Source organism: Perissodus microlepis, chromosome 13, assembly GCF_051167445.1.
Source record: "Perissodus microlepis isolate ML-2025 ecotype Zambia chromosome 13, ASM5116744v1, whole genome shotgun sequence".
Classification (NCBI taxonomy): Eukaryota; Metazoa; Chordata; class Actinopteri; order Cichliformes; family Cichlidae; genus Perissodus; species Perissodus microlepis.
Genome location: NC_140473.1, coordinates 21,305,708 through 21,320,457, shown reverse-complemented (window position 1 = coordinate 21,320,457; position 14,750 = coordinate 21,305,708). Strand labels below are relative to the sequence as shown.

Sequence of the window (14,750 nt, the reverse complement as noted above, 5' to 3'; positions counted from 1 at the left end):
TTCTAAGCTTCAGCTGTAAGCTCAGTTGAGCAATGAAATGATCTATCTCACTATATAACTCAGGAGAAAATGGCTGATTCATGACATCCCGTCTCTACCAAATCACCACCACTAGGCCTATAAGTCTGCTATCATCACACTGGCATTGTAGTGGCAGCAGAGTGTTCCTGGTTTCCGCATGTGTGCAAGGAGGCCTCACTCATTATAACATGGTGAAGTGGAAGAGACTGGGAGCCTGTTTGTGCACTCCAGAAACAACACAGATTCTGGACCCCGGGCCCTGCTTTCTCTCACAGTAATCCTATCAGAGCTGACCACGAAACCCCCCGGGTTTGAAGCTAGCAGGGAGGAAATTACTCCAACATTTCCATCTTTTCTTCATACTATTGCAAGAGGGTTGTTTGGCCTTTATAATGTTTAATACTTGATTTAAAGTTCAGGAAAATATATGTCAGGGTTGGGGAAAAGAAAGTGGTTACATTTATTTATGAGCAACTTGGTTTTCTTTTTTCTTCCAGTGGCTTTTAGCTCTAAGAATAGCATTTGGTACACCGTATACCCAGAAATAATCATCAACTATTTGATGGATTATAGTAAAATTCTGCACAGGCAATCTTAATCGGCAGATGCCCAGAAACCTGCTAACTTTGGTGAGCCCCTCGTTTGTCCTTTCATTACATTATGAGGTGGGCATCTGATTTTTTTTAGAGAAATAGCTTGACAATTATTAGCAGGACTGAAATGGATTTCAGTACATACATCCATGAGGTGAAAAACTCCACAACTCAAAAAATTTCTAGTAAAATTATTGATTTGGAAAACATTCATGATGCTCAAAGGGTTTATCTTGAAGGAATTTTCACTCCACAATGTACTTTATATGTTTTCCTCCAGACTGTAGCACTGTTCATTCATCTAGACTGTTTTGGTGTCCAGTTTTTTGGCGCCTCACTTTAATTTATTAGAAATAAATGATATTCCTTGTGCTTAACTCAACAACAGTGTCTCTTTCCAAAAAGCATGACCTTACTGCCGTTGTTAATATTTAATAACATGAGCAAAAAATCCATAAACCTTACAGCAAGTAAATTCATGTAGAACTGTTTTCTGTCTACATCCAGTGTAAAGGAATTTGAATTACATTACAGCTCAGCTGAGGGAAGGTGGGAGGACAATATTACCAGAATCACTACTACTGTGAGCTTCTTGTCGCAGGTGTGCATGCATGCATCTGTCTGTGTTTATGATTCAGTTAAAAACATAACAGTTTATAACCAAGGCCCACTTTTTCCTGAGCTACCATTGTGAAGTGTCTGAGCATTTTAGCTTTTAGAACTGGAAGTGCTGGAAGGGGTGGGTCCAACATGGAAACCACATACTCATCAGGAAAGTGTTAATCCAAGTAATTTTCCTTATGACTTCTTCCAGCAGGGGTTGGTAATTAGTTTTCCCAAGGGGCCTCATGAGAAACTGTTGTGAACTGTAGTGAAGGGCCTCTCCGATAAGTTAAACTCAGTTCTGCTCATTGTTAATTTTATGTCTTCATTAACTTTTCAGTGTGGCCCACTGCAACAGTCCACTAGAAGGAGATCTGGTTTAAGTCACTTCTGAATTGGTGTTTCTTTTCAGATACAGAACTGATCTGTATCCATCTTTTATCTTCAGTTTATAATGACGGTTGCTAGCTAACAGAACACTCTCACAGCTAACAAACTCCCGCTAAACAAATTTTGGTGCTTCACTGCGACCACCAAGACTTCAACCACATGCAGAAGAATTTACTTCCTGCAGTTTGTCAAATGTTTGTGGACTGTACTTTTTAATGGTGTTCCATACAGCAGCATGATGCTCATTAAATGCTGGTGTTAGCTTAAGTGCAACTCAAGTGTCTCTTTGTTGTTCCTTTACTCTTCAGTGCAATCACTGATATCCAGGGGATTATACTTTTGCAATTTCTGTCATCTAGGAGAAAGTAATGACTGAAAATTGTTCTTGTGAGACAAAATAGTTCAAAGTACGTGGCAAAATAACAGCTTATGGATGGAAGGATGAAAAGCAAAGAGGGAAAGGTTGGGGGCGTCTTGATTCATAGCCTTGCTTAAACTGTCATTTGAGTAGGATTTAATGAGCAGGTAAGTCAGTCAGCATTTCCTGACTTAGCCAAAGCTGGATGGGTGATTCAGTGAATTTGGCAGTCCCTTAACATACAGTGTCACACTGTCTGTGTGTTATACTTGACAAAAGAGCTGTGGATGGTTTTAGAACTGCTCTGTTTTCACCCTTAACCATGGGGTAAGATAAGGGTAAATGTCAGTGTGAAGTGTTTATTTGTAAGGTTTATTACCAGACTCTGTAAATGAGTGAGTACATGTGTGTCAGACCTAGACCTAGACAGTCTCAACCGCAGATGAACTGTCATCTGTTCTTTTCCCAGATGTGTTATGATGAAGGGTAGTTTAATTTGTTGGTTCTCTATCCTCACACAGCTCTTACATCATGCAGTATTTCCATGCATCTTTTGTTTGTTTTTACCAGGCTGACATCCTATTTGTGTATTTGTGTGTGCATGATGTATTTCCAGCTCAAGACAATCCAGACAGCCCGAGGCACAAATACAACTTCATTGCCGACGTGGTGGAGAAAATTGCTCCGTCTGTGGTTCACATTGAACTTTACCGCAAGTATGAGCCGCGTACCTGTGTGTCTGTGCTCGGTGCTGGGGAGGGGCAGACTGAAAAACCCTAGAATTTACAACCTACCTGTGTACTTAAACACACTGCACCAGTTGATAGAGCACCTTATTCTCAAGTTTAGTCTTTCATCTTCTTTTTAAAAATCATCCGACCAGATTTTTGTGCTTTTTAATCTCTGCTTCTTGTTCTTTGACACTTTGATTCTTCATCTCTCTCATCTCTCTTCTGTCTGTCACCATCACTTGTGAAGTGGTTTGTTTGAAGGTCAAAACCCTCTGATTTTCAGATTTCTGTCTCTCCTTCTTCCGTCTTTGTTTCACTTAGATCTGTCTCTTGTTTTATTCATCTCTCCAGCTTAGCTTTATATACTCACATTCTTACTGTTTATATATATATAGTTAGTATATATACTCAGATTCTTTAAACTTTTTTGGTTTACATTTAACACTTCTATTACACCATGTACAGCTTTATTTTACTATTCTGGAAAACTGTTAAAGGGGAGAGGAAAGAATACCAGTAGTCTAACCTTTTCCTACTCTTTCCTAATGTCTCTCTTTCTTCCCTCCACAGGATGACTTATTCCAAGCGTGAAGTGGCAGTGGCCAGTGGTTCTGGTTTTGTTGTGTCTGAAGATGGCCAAATTGTGACCAATGCCCACGTGGTGGCCAATAAACACAGAGTGAAAGTGGAGCTAAAGAGCGGCGCCTCCTATGATGCCAAAATCAAAGACGTGGATGAGAAATCAGACATCGCCCTCATTAAGATCGATGCACCGGTTAGTTAAAGTGTCAAACTTCTAGAAATCTTGCAAAATATAGAAGATGTGGTAGTTAGAGGTGTTCTGAGTGAACACCATTAATTTTTTGTTCGCGTTTGTTTTTCTTGCTTCGTATCTAAGCAAGCACACCATAAAAGGAATAGTTTTAAATACTAGAAATAGTCCCCATTCACTGTCTTGCCAAGAGTGAGATAAGAAGATCAATAAGACCATACATCTGTCTACATTAAACATTAAGCAAGAGCCAGATGTGCTGATTAGCTTTGTTTTCAGTGTAAAGACTTAGCAGTAGAGACTCAAAGCAGGCATGCACTTGGCTTCTGTTCACCAAGAAATAATATGAGCATTTAACTACTTGTTTATAGTTATTTGACATTTCTATTTATGTACTGATTAAACAAACGAGACAAAGGTATGCTTTCAGTATTTCTCTGACAGTCTTTATGCACATCTAAGCTAATTGCCTTTTGGCTTTTATTCTTAGCTAGCATGCAGACTTGAGGGTATTATTGAACTTCTAACAATATCTAATTTTCAGCTATAGAAGTATTTTCTAAAATTTCATGGTAAGTTTTTAATGATTTCTTTGAACTATCTGTTTTGCAGGGTGCAATGACTGTACATGTACATGTTTAATGACTTTAAATTTGTTGCACAAGTTTGAATTTATTTGGGATTTTATGTCATCCACACAGGGTCAGAATTATACAGGCTCAACTATATACAAACACCCCTATTAATATGTGGTTAATTTCCCTTAGCAAGTTTCACCTCGTTCTCTTGCTGGTGTGGCCAAATATCAGTCTTTGTCTCGTCTGACTGTAAAACTTTTCTCTAGAAGACATGTGGTTAGTGCATGTTGGCAGCTGCAAATTTTAGTCATGCTTACTGTTGTTGCAGGGCCTTCTTTCCTGATCAGCCCCCTATTGGTCCATGGTGGTGTAAAACTTTCTTTTCTATGTACAGTAAAGCTGGTGTTTCCAGTTCATGGCAGGCTTGTGTCTTGGTATTTCCTGGGTTGTTTTTAAGCATTTTAACCAATTTTCTCTCATCTGAAGGTGACACTTTGGCTCTTCTTGCAGACTTTGGCAAAGTTGTCACAATTCTGATTAACTTATACATTTGTTTGAACTGATGATCTTTGAATATTCAGTATTTTAGAAATGGCTCCAAGACACCTTCATAACTTGTGTAAAGCTACAATTCGTCTTCTTACATCTTTGCTGAATTCGTTGGACTCTCCCGTTGTTCTTTTTTTGTTTTGTTTTTTGTTCTGAGTATTGGTCAGTATTGATCATTGAGTCAAACAAATCCTTTTTATCCTGACAAAGACAAACTACCAGCTGCAATGAATCATGATCACTGAGAAGTTAGTAGACCTTGGCCTTTTCAAGTTAATAGATCCCGCAGAACCTTCAGAGTCACTTATTAAATGATTTAAGTAAATGTATGTATGTATATATTTGACTTTTGACTGTAGTGATAAAATCTGAACCAATTCTTGTTTTTTAAAATGCTGTACAATTATTCCACCATTATATTAGCATGTTTTCCATGCCCTTGATGACTGTACATAAATGTCCCACCACATCTGTTTGTCTAGTCCCATACTGCAGTGACTGTAAAGGGAAACAGCTTTTACAAAATTACAGACATACCTTTGTGTGTCTATTGCCATGTATGTACAAGTCTCTGAATTGGTTTCACTGAGTACTGTACTGAGTTCATTTGGCCAAATTTAGGCTTGACAAATAAGCATTTATCCAAAGAGTCCTGAGTTAGTTGAAGTGAGAAAGTCTGCAAAGGTATTTTTGACCAAGCTTTCTGAAGTCACAGCCAGCACAACCGAATAAAAATATTAACTCACGGTTTTGTAATTCTCCCGTTAAACTGCTGTTAAAAAACTATTTTGTTGGTTTGGCGATTCAAGTCTGCAATGAAAGTGTTCCAAATTTAGCCTAGTACTCAGAGTGCAAGTGAAGCAAAGTGAGCATGCAGGTGCAACCAGATGGGTCTTTAAAACACAGCTGGCTTGCAGTCAGTCCAGATCTTGTTAGTGTTCATACACAACAAGCTGCAAAAACAACTGACAGATACTACAATGCTCGTTTCACAACCAATTTGCAGAGACACTCACTTATTCCTGGCAGGTAAAAATCTTTGGACGGTGTTGATATTTAAAGGAAAACGCATTGCTTTGTAGCACATATGTTTATTGCATTTTCTCTTCAGTTCTCTCAATGTCCCTATCTGTCTGCGTTTTTGTCTGTCTACTGGACCAGAGGGATCCACGTTGCATGTTAATCACAGCCAGTCATGTGAAGGAATGTGTGGCAGAGAGCCACGGCCTATTGACTGCGAATCATAGCAGAGCTGCATTAGGGAGCTCACTCTCATGGCTCTGTGACACAGCTGAAAAGTTGGTCACGATTGCAGAGTGAGGTGTGTTACAAAGACCCCCCCAACCACCCTTAAGTCTGAAGAGGTTGAAGCGTTCAGGTTTTGTTCGGTCCACAATGTGAGCAAGGAGTGCAGAAAAGAGCAGTGACATGTGCTTTGTGTTTGTTCATTCTATGATAAAACCTGTTCAGTCTGTTGATGACAGTCTGGTCTTTATTGAGGGGGATTTCCCCTGTTTGTTTGCAGCACATGGTCAGTGGCTGTGCAGATTCAGGAATGACTGGTACTTATAACATGTAGTAACATAAAGATATAGGCCGTTTAAGAATCTTCATCATCATAGAAACCTTTCACTGCACATGCATTTGAAACATTTCGATGCATCAGACTTTTTCTTGATAAACAGCAAACCTGCTTTACTAAAAATTGCCTGCAAAATAAGAAGCAGGTAATTTGAGTAGGTTTGCTGTAATTCAAGACATTCAACACTATGAGTATGAAGTGTTTGTTTTATATGAAGCCAGAATGAGTTATCCAGACCATGTGTCAGCGATGAAGCCCCAGAAGACCTGTGGTCACTTTGCAAAGGCACCATTATTTAGATTTTCATTTGGAACTCGGATTTCTGTTAATGTGCAGAACTTAGTGTGTGGAACTAGTGAGAGTTATTAGATGGAAAATTAGACGATGAGTCTGTTATAATGTGAGGGCAGGAGGGCAAGCAAAGTTGGTTTGCATTAAAAGGGACATTAAAACCATGCAGAATAATTACCTCGGGTTGTTTAATTATAGCACCTAAAGTGTAATAACCACATATTTCAACTTCATAATAGTCTTCTTTTATTACCACAGTTTTAGATGACAGAGTAATGTCAACATAAAATCTGAGGTATGAATAGGAAGACTTCAAATAAGCCATCGTGATAGTAGCCAAAGGTTAGTGAAGCCTCCAGCACAGCAATATAACCATCAGCATCTTAGTGTTTTCAAACTGGATGTTATGAGTAAAGGGGCAGTTCTGACCGTGAAACCAAAGACTTCCCACTCATACTGTTGAATATCCTACTTTATACTACATTTTACTGTAAAGGTGAGTCTGTGCTCACAGACTAAGTAGCCAAAGGATCGTTTTCCCCTAGACTCCTCTGAAAGCACGCATTTTTGTAACTAGAGGATCATCCACTGCTGGCTATTTAAAAATAAGATTTAAAGGGACGTTAGGGATGGTTTGACTTTCAGATCCAAAAGCTACATCCATCTTTTATATACAGTCTGTAATCCATATCATTAAAATGACACGATCTTTTAGTTTTGAAGATGTTAATAGCTGTATTTGGCAGAGAATAATTCATTCAATGCCTATTCACTGTCTATGAATAAATCAACAAAAAGTGATGTTGGCTATATCTATATCATATTAATTTTCAGAGTAAGTAAGAAAAAGCAAATATTCTCTTGTTTAAGCTTTCTATTTTTTGTGTTCAGAAAGATTTGAGGGATTTTAATTTTTTAAAGTTACAGAGGTCAGTTTTCAGCTGTTTTGTTGCTGAAAGTCTTCCATTGTCCCCTCCATCAGTCATCATTTGCCTTTGCTTACCAGCCCCAAAAGTGTTCTTCCAGTTAAATAAAAGCTAATTGTTTACAATGTCAGCAGTATAGAAGCAGCCAAAAATAATCAATAAAACTCCACAATGGTACAATTGTTTATGAGTGAGAAAGTTTAAAGTTAAGTTTTCCCTGACTGTATAATGAATCTCTTCTCTTTTCTTTCTCTCTCTTTTTCTATGTGAAACTAGAGTTTATTGGTAGCAGGGCCCAGTCTGTTCCTGGGGCTGTGGTCTGCCCCTCAGCTCTGGGGAACACATTAGTCTGTCTACAGCAGCTGGAACTTCAGAGGGGGACGAAAGAGGGGGAAAAAGTGCTGTGCTCACTTGTTCCTGTGTAGAGAGTATGGGGGGAAAGAGAAAGCAAGAGGGACAGAGAATGAGAGGGTGATGTGGCCAAGGCCTGGAAAATGGATCCTCATGTCTGAAGGACTTTGTGAGCTAATAGGTTAATGATTGCACTGTGTGATGCGCGTGATAGAGCCCATCAAGCTTCAGGTTTTTAAGTCTTTCAGACCCCTGTTCACTTGTACCTGTAGGTGATTCCAAAGCCTGTTGGACATTTGTTTACTTAGGGTGATAGAGAGCAACACAGACTACCTCGGAAGAACTTCAAAATGTTCCAAATGTCCCGTGCAGTATGTCATATTTTTTAATGTTTCAGTTTATGGCTTAATCCGAGCAGTTATTAAAAAATGATTTGGTTGCTTTAATAAAATGCAAATGTACTGCCATGCATTATCTTTGACTCTGCAGCTTAAAGGTGCCTCTTACCTCTTTCAAAGTCCCTTAACACTGCAGCTTTGTATAGTAATCCAGTGCGAGAGCTCTACTTGACCACAGGAAGGCTGTGGTGTGTGATGTGTGTTAGGAACATCCATACATCCATCCATCCATTGGGGCAGGAACTCGTCCCTGACCCAGAGTGGGCAACCTTTTCCAGCTGAGGACCATGGCCTCAGATTTGGAGGTGCTGATTCTCATTCCCAGAGGTACCGCCCCTGATCTCCACTCAACATTGGAGAGGTGTGTCAACCAGGACAGCCCAACAACATCCAGAGCCTTCAGGAACTCAGGGCAGACCTCATCCACTCCAGGGGCTCTGCCACCAAGGCATTGTTTAACTGCCTCAGTGACCTCACCTCCGGAGATTGGCAGATCACCCCCTCGCCCCCAGACTCTGCTTCCTCCACAGAAGATGTGCCAGTGGGTTTAAGGAGGTCCTTGAAGTATTCCAGCAAGCCGAGGGGTTACTAGGATACCTACCCCAGCCTGCCGCCTCTCACCAGGGGCAACTCCAGATTGAGACAGAGTCCAGTCCCTCTCCAGAAGACTGGTTCCAGAGCCCAAGGCATGCGTTGAGGAGAGCCCGACTATATCTAGCTGGTACCTCCCAACCTCATCACTCAGGCTCCTTCCCCACCAGAGAGGTGATATTCCATGTCCCTATTGCCAGTCTTGGTAGCTGGGGATCGGTCTGCCAGGGCATCCACTCCTGGCCGCCAACCGGCAAACAATGCGCCCAACCCCTACGGCGCCTCCTGTGGGTGATGGGCCTGCAGGAGGATGGGTCCATGTCCCTTTTTCGGGCTGTGCCCGACCGGGCCCCATGGACTAAGGCCTGGCCAACAGACGCTCCCTAGCCCTGGCTCCAGGCTGGGGCCCTGGTAACCCTATCCCGAGCAGAGTGAACTGTTCCCTTGGTGTTCTACTCATGGGGGTGTTCTGAATTGCTCTTTGTCTGGTCCCTCACCCAGGACCAATTTGCCATGGGAGACCCTACCAGGGGGCAGAAGCCCCTGGACAACATAGCCCCTGGGATCCCTGAGGCACACAAACCCCTCCACCACGATAAGGTAGTGATTTGCGTAGGGGGTGGAATAGTGAGGACAAAATGTTAAAATTACCAAACTCTACCTTACTTTCAATGATAGTCATCTTCTAAATATATTGTGAAAGTGATTGAGCTTTTTATTCAGGTATATTAAAATTTAAACTGCAATTGTTAACAATGGCGAGGGCATGAAAGTCTTGGCGGGATATTCATTATCCCCTATCTGGATATCCTAGGCCTTGAAAAATAGGCCACTACCTCCAGAGAAGTGAACAAAGTAGCTCAATCTGGCCATCACATTTTGTATTATTTGTAGGCAACAGAGCAAGCAGCCATGATTTTAGATAGTGCAAACTGACCCCTGCATACTAAATTAAAATCTGCTTTTGCCCACTTACATCTGAAATCACCGAGAGGCTAAATGCTGAGCTATAAATGTGCCATCAATATCACTGTAAGTGTATATCCTAGAATGGGTGAAAAAAAGCTTTGTGAAGATAAGGTGACTCAAAAAGATTCAAAGTTAATGAGTCATTAACTTTTTCTCAGCTTTACAAGTGCTGTATTGTGGTAAAACAAGTCTTTTATTCTCCATGTGTTCTCATGCAACAATAGAACTGTTTTTACTGGCGATCAACATTTTTAACCAGTCTCTCTGGGAAATTTGCCTGGTGTTGGTTTGGACAGGGCTGGATTTTGTGTGCGTCTGTGTTATGTGAATGTCCATAAAGCAGCCTGCACTGATCTGTTTATTTTGTCTGTTTATATTAGTAACACTGGGTAAATATTTCTGCAGAAGATGCCCACATTTCATTTGAAATCCCTCAATTAACAGAGGTGATAGACAAAAGCAGTTATTCAAACCATTATGAAAGTGTATGAGTCCGCATTTGTCCACATGGGTGTAAGACAGCTCACTGCGGGGACGTGGAGGTCACGCTCCTCTGCCAGTGGAAAGACACTGTGTGTCACCTTTGGAGACAGGCAAAAAGGAAATGAATCACTTCCTCCTCCCTTCCTGAGCCATCTATTCTCCTTCATCTCTCTCCTCTGTAACCAAAAAGGTTCCCAGGCCTAAAGATGCAGTAGTATGGGGAAAAGAGCCAAGGAAAATGGACACATAGACACACATAGTTTTACCCGACTGGGTGTTGATACTCATTGTCTTGGCCTACTTTGTTGATGTGTAATTGTTTTCTTGGCAACAGCCTTGCCCACGGGATTACCGGCATATTTGACTCAGTGCTGATTATCAATAACCTTTATTGTTTCCCTAATGACACAAGGTATGATGCATCTTCAGCTATGTAAGTATGAGACAACTGCAAGCTATTTTAAAGGCAGCTGAGTGAACCCGTGTTTTAAGGTTAGTCCACTCAGATTTTTTTTTAAAAAGTCACATTTGCTCCAATGGCATATAAACAAGGACACAGGCTTTTGGCCCTGTTTAAAACCCTGCTCTGAAACCAAGCACACTCGCTACTTATGTTTAAGTGTAATTAGAGTTTTTACATTCATAAATCAGCAGTGACACATCTTCCGGGAAACAAATGAATCTACAGATTGCATTTTGAATCTTTTTTACAAGTTTTATTAGTTTCATTTCCTCAGATATATCAGGCAATTAATAAGAAGCCCGAAATTGTAGGAAAATGCATAGCTTTCGGTTCTCTCCACTAACACAGAGATGTAACATGTAATGTCAGACTGATTGTGCTGATTTGTGTTGTCACCTGACAAAGGCCCTCTCTGAACCAGAAAGAAAATGTTTTAAAAGTGCACTGTTATAGGCTCCAAAATTTAAACACCACTCATATTTATTGCATTATCGGAGACAGATATCTCAAATCCAGTACAAAATTAGGCTAAGGCATCATATATCTAGGTATAACTGTTTGGTTCTTAATCTGGATAGATGACACGTTACCTTTAGCCAGTTTTTCCTGGCTTTTATTATCTGTTAACTTATTGCAGCTGTCATACTCAACAATTTGGGTGCGTGCTTAAAGAAAGTATAACACACCAGAAACATCTGGTTCCTGAACAGGGAGAATTGTGCTACTCCACCATATAAAGACAGGTAAACGATAATAACCTCCTGAGATATACAGCATAATTCCTATAGGCATATTAGTGTTACTGTCACAGGTTTTCGCTTTTTGTCAAAATTACCTCTACAATGGCAAAGAAGCTATTCATCTGAAATTAGATGGAGACTAGGAGAATGAGTAGTTTTAGCAAATGCCCCTAAATGACACATTTATGTTCTAGTGAAGTAGTTCTTTTAATAATAATAATGGATTGCATTTATATAGCGCTTTTCGGGACCCCTCAAAGTGCTTTACAATACCACAATTCATTCACTCTAACATTCATACACTGGTGGAGGCAGCTACAGTTGTAGCCACAACTGTACGAGACTGTCCGAGCCGGGGCTCGAACCGGCAACCTTCTGATTACAAGACGAACACCACGATCGCCACAATAATAGGTCTAATAATTGGCATGAAAGGCAAACAGGAAGTAAAGTGACCTCTTTTTCATTGGAACCATTTCCATGCACTGCTAGCACCTGCACGTTACCATCAAACGGGTGAGCCCAAAGTTGGAAACACTGATGTCAGTGGCTCTGGATTAACTATGATGGGTGCCATCATAGTTAATTTGCCAATGACCTGCAGATTCTTCTTGCCATGATTTTTTTCCTGTCTTTTTTACCCCAGCTTTTGATACATAATGCTACATAATGTTGCTTGTCGATCTAATCAAACGGTAGATTGCTTCTCCAAAGACAAAAGGCAAAACTGGCACCAGAGCCGTAACAGTAACAACACGGACACGGTGTCGGAAAATGTGGAAAGAGTCAGGGAGAATGTTAGGGGCAGATAGATGGTTAAAAAAAAATGAAGCTTGAGGACTTGATCCATTTTTTATATCTCCTGTTATACTCAGGGTCAGCACAAGTATGGCATATTCCAGCACATATTGGCCAAGAGGTTGGCTCAACCCCAAAGTAGCTACCAGCCTTAAAAGAACAGAAACATCTTGAGCGCCATGTAAATACTTCAAGTAAAAGCGAAATGAACCATATTATGCTGTCAGATCTCTCCCCTGGAGCAAACGAACCCACTAGACCTCCTCTGCTCTCATCACTGTGATTTGCACAGTTCGAAGTTTTGCGGTGCCTAGCCAGAACTGAGATGTCCTTTAGTGCTCGTAAGCGTTCATGCTACAGAGTGAAATGTGTCCAAATCTCGCAGACATATGTTTGCTCTTATTCTCAAGAACATATGGAACCTATAGTGGAGTGGTTTCCGCACTGGTGTCAGCAAGGATATGGTTTCACCCAGTGTGACGTGGACACCTACAAAGTGGGAAATGCCTATTTTATGTGCTGATTGTGACTTTACATACTTCTACAAAATTTTCTCAAATTATAAATAGTGAAGTAATTACCTATTTACTTATTTTGTACTTGTGCTATCATTCATGTAAATGAGTCCATTGTACACCGTGCAACCACTCAGGCTCACAAGCACACAAACACAGTCAGCATAGCCTCTTTCAGTCTCCTGAGCCTGATCTTCTTATTCCCTTATTTGATGTTATGTACTGCATGAGCATGCTGAATCCTGCCACATTTTAACTGCATCAGCACAACCTTGAGGGCAAGTTCAGCAGTAAAACCCTATACCTTAGTGTACTTATGAATTTTGTAAAGTAGAGCTTTGTAAAATATGCCCCCCTTGCTTTGAAGACACCTGCACGAAGGAAACATTAGAGGCCATGTGACTGCATATGAGCTTTAATACAGTTCAGGTCATGCACTGACCCAACCCGAGCTTCTGTTTCTGAATATGTGTATTTTGACGTGGTCTAGCTGTATATCTAAGCAGTGCCAGGTGTGTGGGATTTAATTTACAGACTTCAGTTTGTGAGGGTTCATGCTTAGGCGACCTCCTCCCTTTCTCTGAGTGATTATATGTGTGTCCACATGTGCCTTAGACACTATTAAGCCTCAGTCCATCTTAGTTTGCCTGGAGTTAAAGTTTGCACCTGGTCTAGTCATAAAAAGGTAGTTAGTGTAATGGCTTTTAAATGAGGCTCCAAACGACCCAAGCTTTAACATCAAACATTGATAAATCCCTTTATAGCAACTCTACAGCTATTTTCAAGTCTTTCTGTGGGGTTGTCAACCAGAATATTCTTCTCACTGTCCTTTCGCCAAACCTCTCTGTGTGCAGGCGGTTGAACAAATACTCTGCTAGGCGACAACAGATTTTACGAAAGCTTTGAATTTTTCTCAGTAATGTGTCGCTTACAGCTGCCTCTTTGGGTAACATAAACAAAGCTGTTTAAATCTCCTTTCCTCAATCTGATGGCCCACTTCTCTCTATTATCTAAACACTCAAGAATGTGGAAAACACAGATTCTTTTGGGCAAGAAAAGAGAGGATAATCTATGGCATCATTGCCATAATATGAGGTAATGAAACGGTCTCAAGCCTAACAAAACAAGAGCCCTTTATTTAAGAAGAAAAAAAAAATCTATCCTCATAGACCTCATCAGATCAGACTTTTTTTTTTGTTCTATAAATGTTACCGTGGCTGTCGTTTTTTTTTTTTTTCTACATCTTAAGCCAAAAATATTTTTGGGGGCAATAAGCTGGCTCCTGACGTAACTTTCATTCACTCTTTCGTCTCACATTCTCAGACTCTCTTCCTGTGGTTTGTGGTGTTTGTTGTTCCCTTCTTTCACCTTGCCTCTTTCCTTTAAGTGCGGCTATAGTGTCTTTGGGTAAAGTACCAGTGCATCTGAAATAGCACGGTGAGTCACTTGGGTGGTCAGACGAGGCAGACTCACATGGCGAGATGATTTTCCACAAGTGATTCCAGATTGCTGACTAGTAACAATTAGTAAGTGATATGTAAGCTAGGGGTCTCTCGAAACTTTGGGGAGTCCACTCGCTCTGTGTTTGCTCTGCCCTCTCACCTAGGTGCTGTTTGCATGTCAGCCAACTTCTGCATTTTGCCCTGCATGTGCATGCTTTTTGTGAATACAGTGTGATTTTTGCATGAGTGTGTGTGAGACCCAGGGTTAGGTAGAAACTTTTAAGCCGCAAACTGCTTGCATTTAATAAAGTCAGATCAGGTAGTAAGGTAGCAACAGTCACCATGGCACAACCAGTATCACTAACTGTTATCAGAATCATGGTGACAGGCAGTGGGTAAATGCCTTGGCAGGGACTTGAATCCACCTGATGTCCTCTCTCTCTCTCAGCAGCGTGTGTGTTTCTTTTTCTTCCTGTCTCCATCTGGTTATACTCTTATCTCACATGGAGTGTGACGGGAGGGGGGAGCTGGAGTGATTAAACAGACTGCTACTCCTGTGTCAGGTGTCTTTCTGTATGTGCCTGTGCATGCCAAATGCTTGTTTGC

At 40.8% G+C, this 14,750-nt stretch overlaps 1 protein-coding gene across 1 annotated transcript in view; it reads left to right on the top strand.

The window, feature by feature from the left end:
• The window catches only part of LOC146375115 (serine protease HTRA1A-like), a 29,020-nt gene that overhangs the window by 7,387 nt on the left and 6,883 nt on the right, over positions 1–14,750 (top strand). The window contains exons 2-3 of the mRNA XM_084947814.1: positions 2,582–2,681; positions 3,267–3,471. Coding sequence (XP_084803940.1) covers positions 2,582–2,681; positions 3,267–3,471 — 305 coding nt within the window. The remainder of the gene's footprint in view (positions 1–2,581; positions 2,682–3,266; positions 3,472–14,750) is intronic.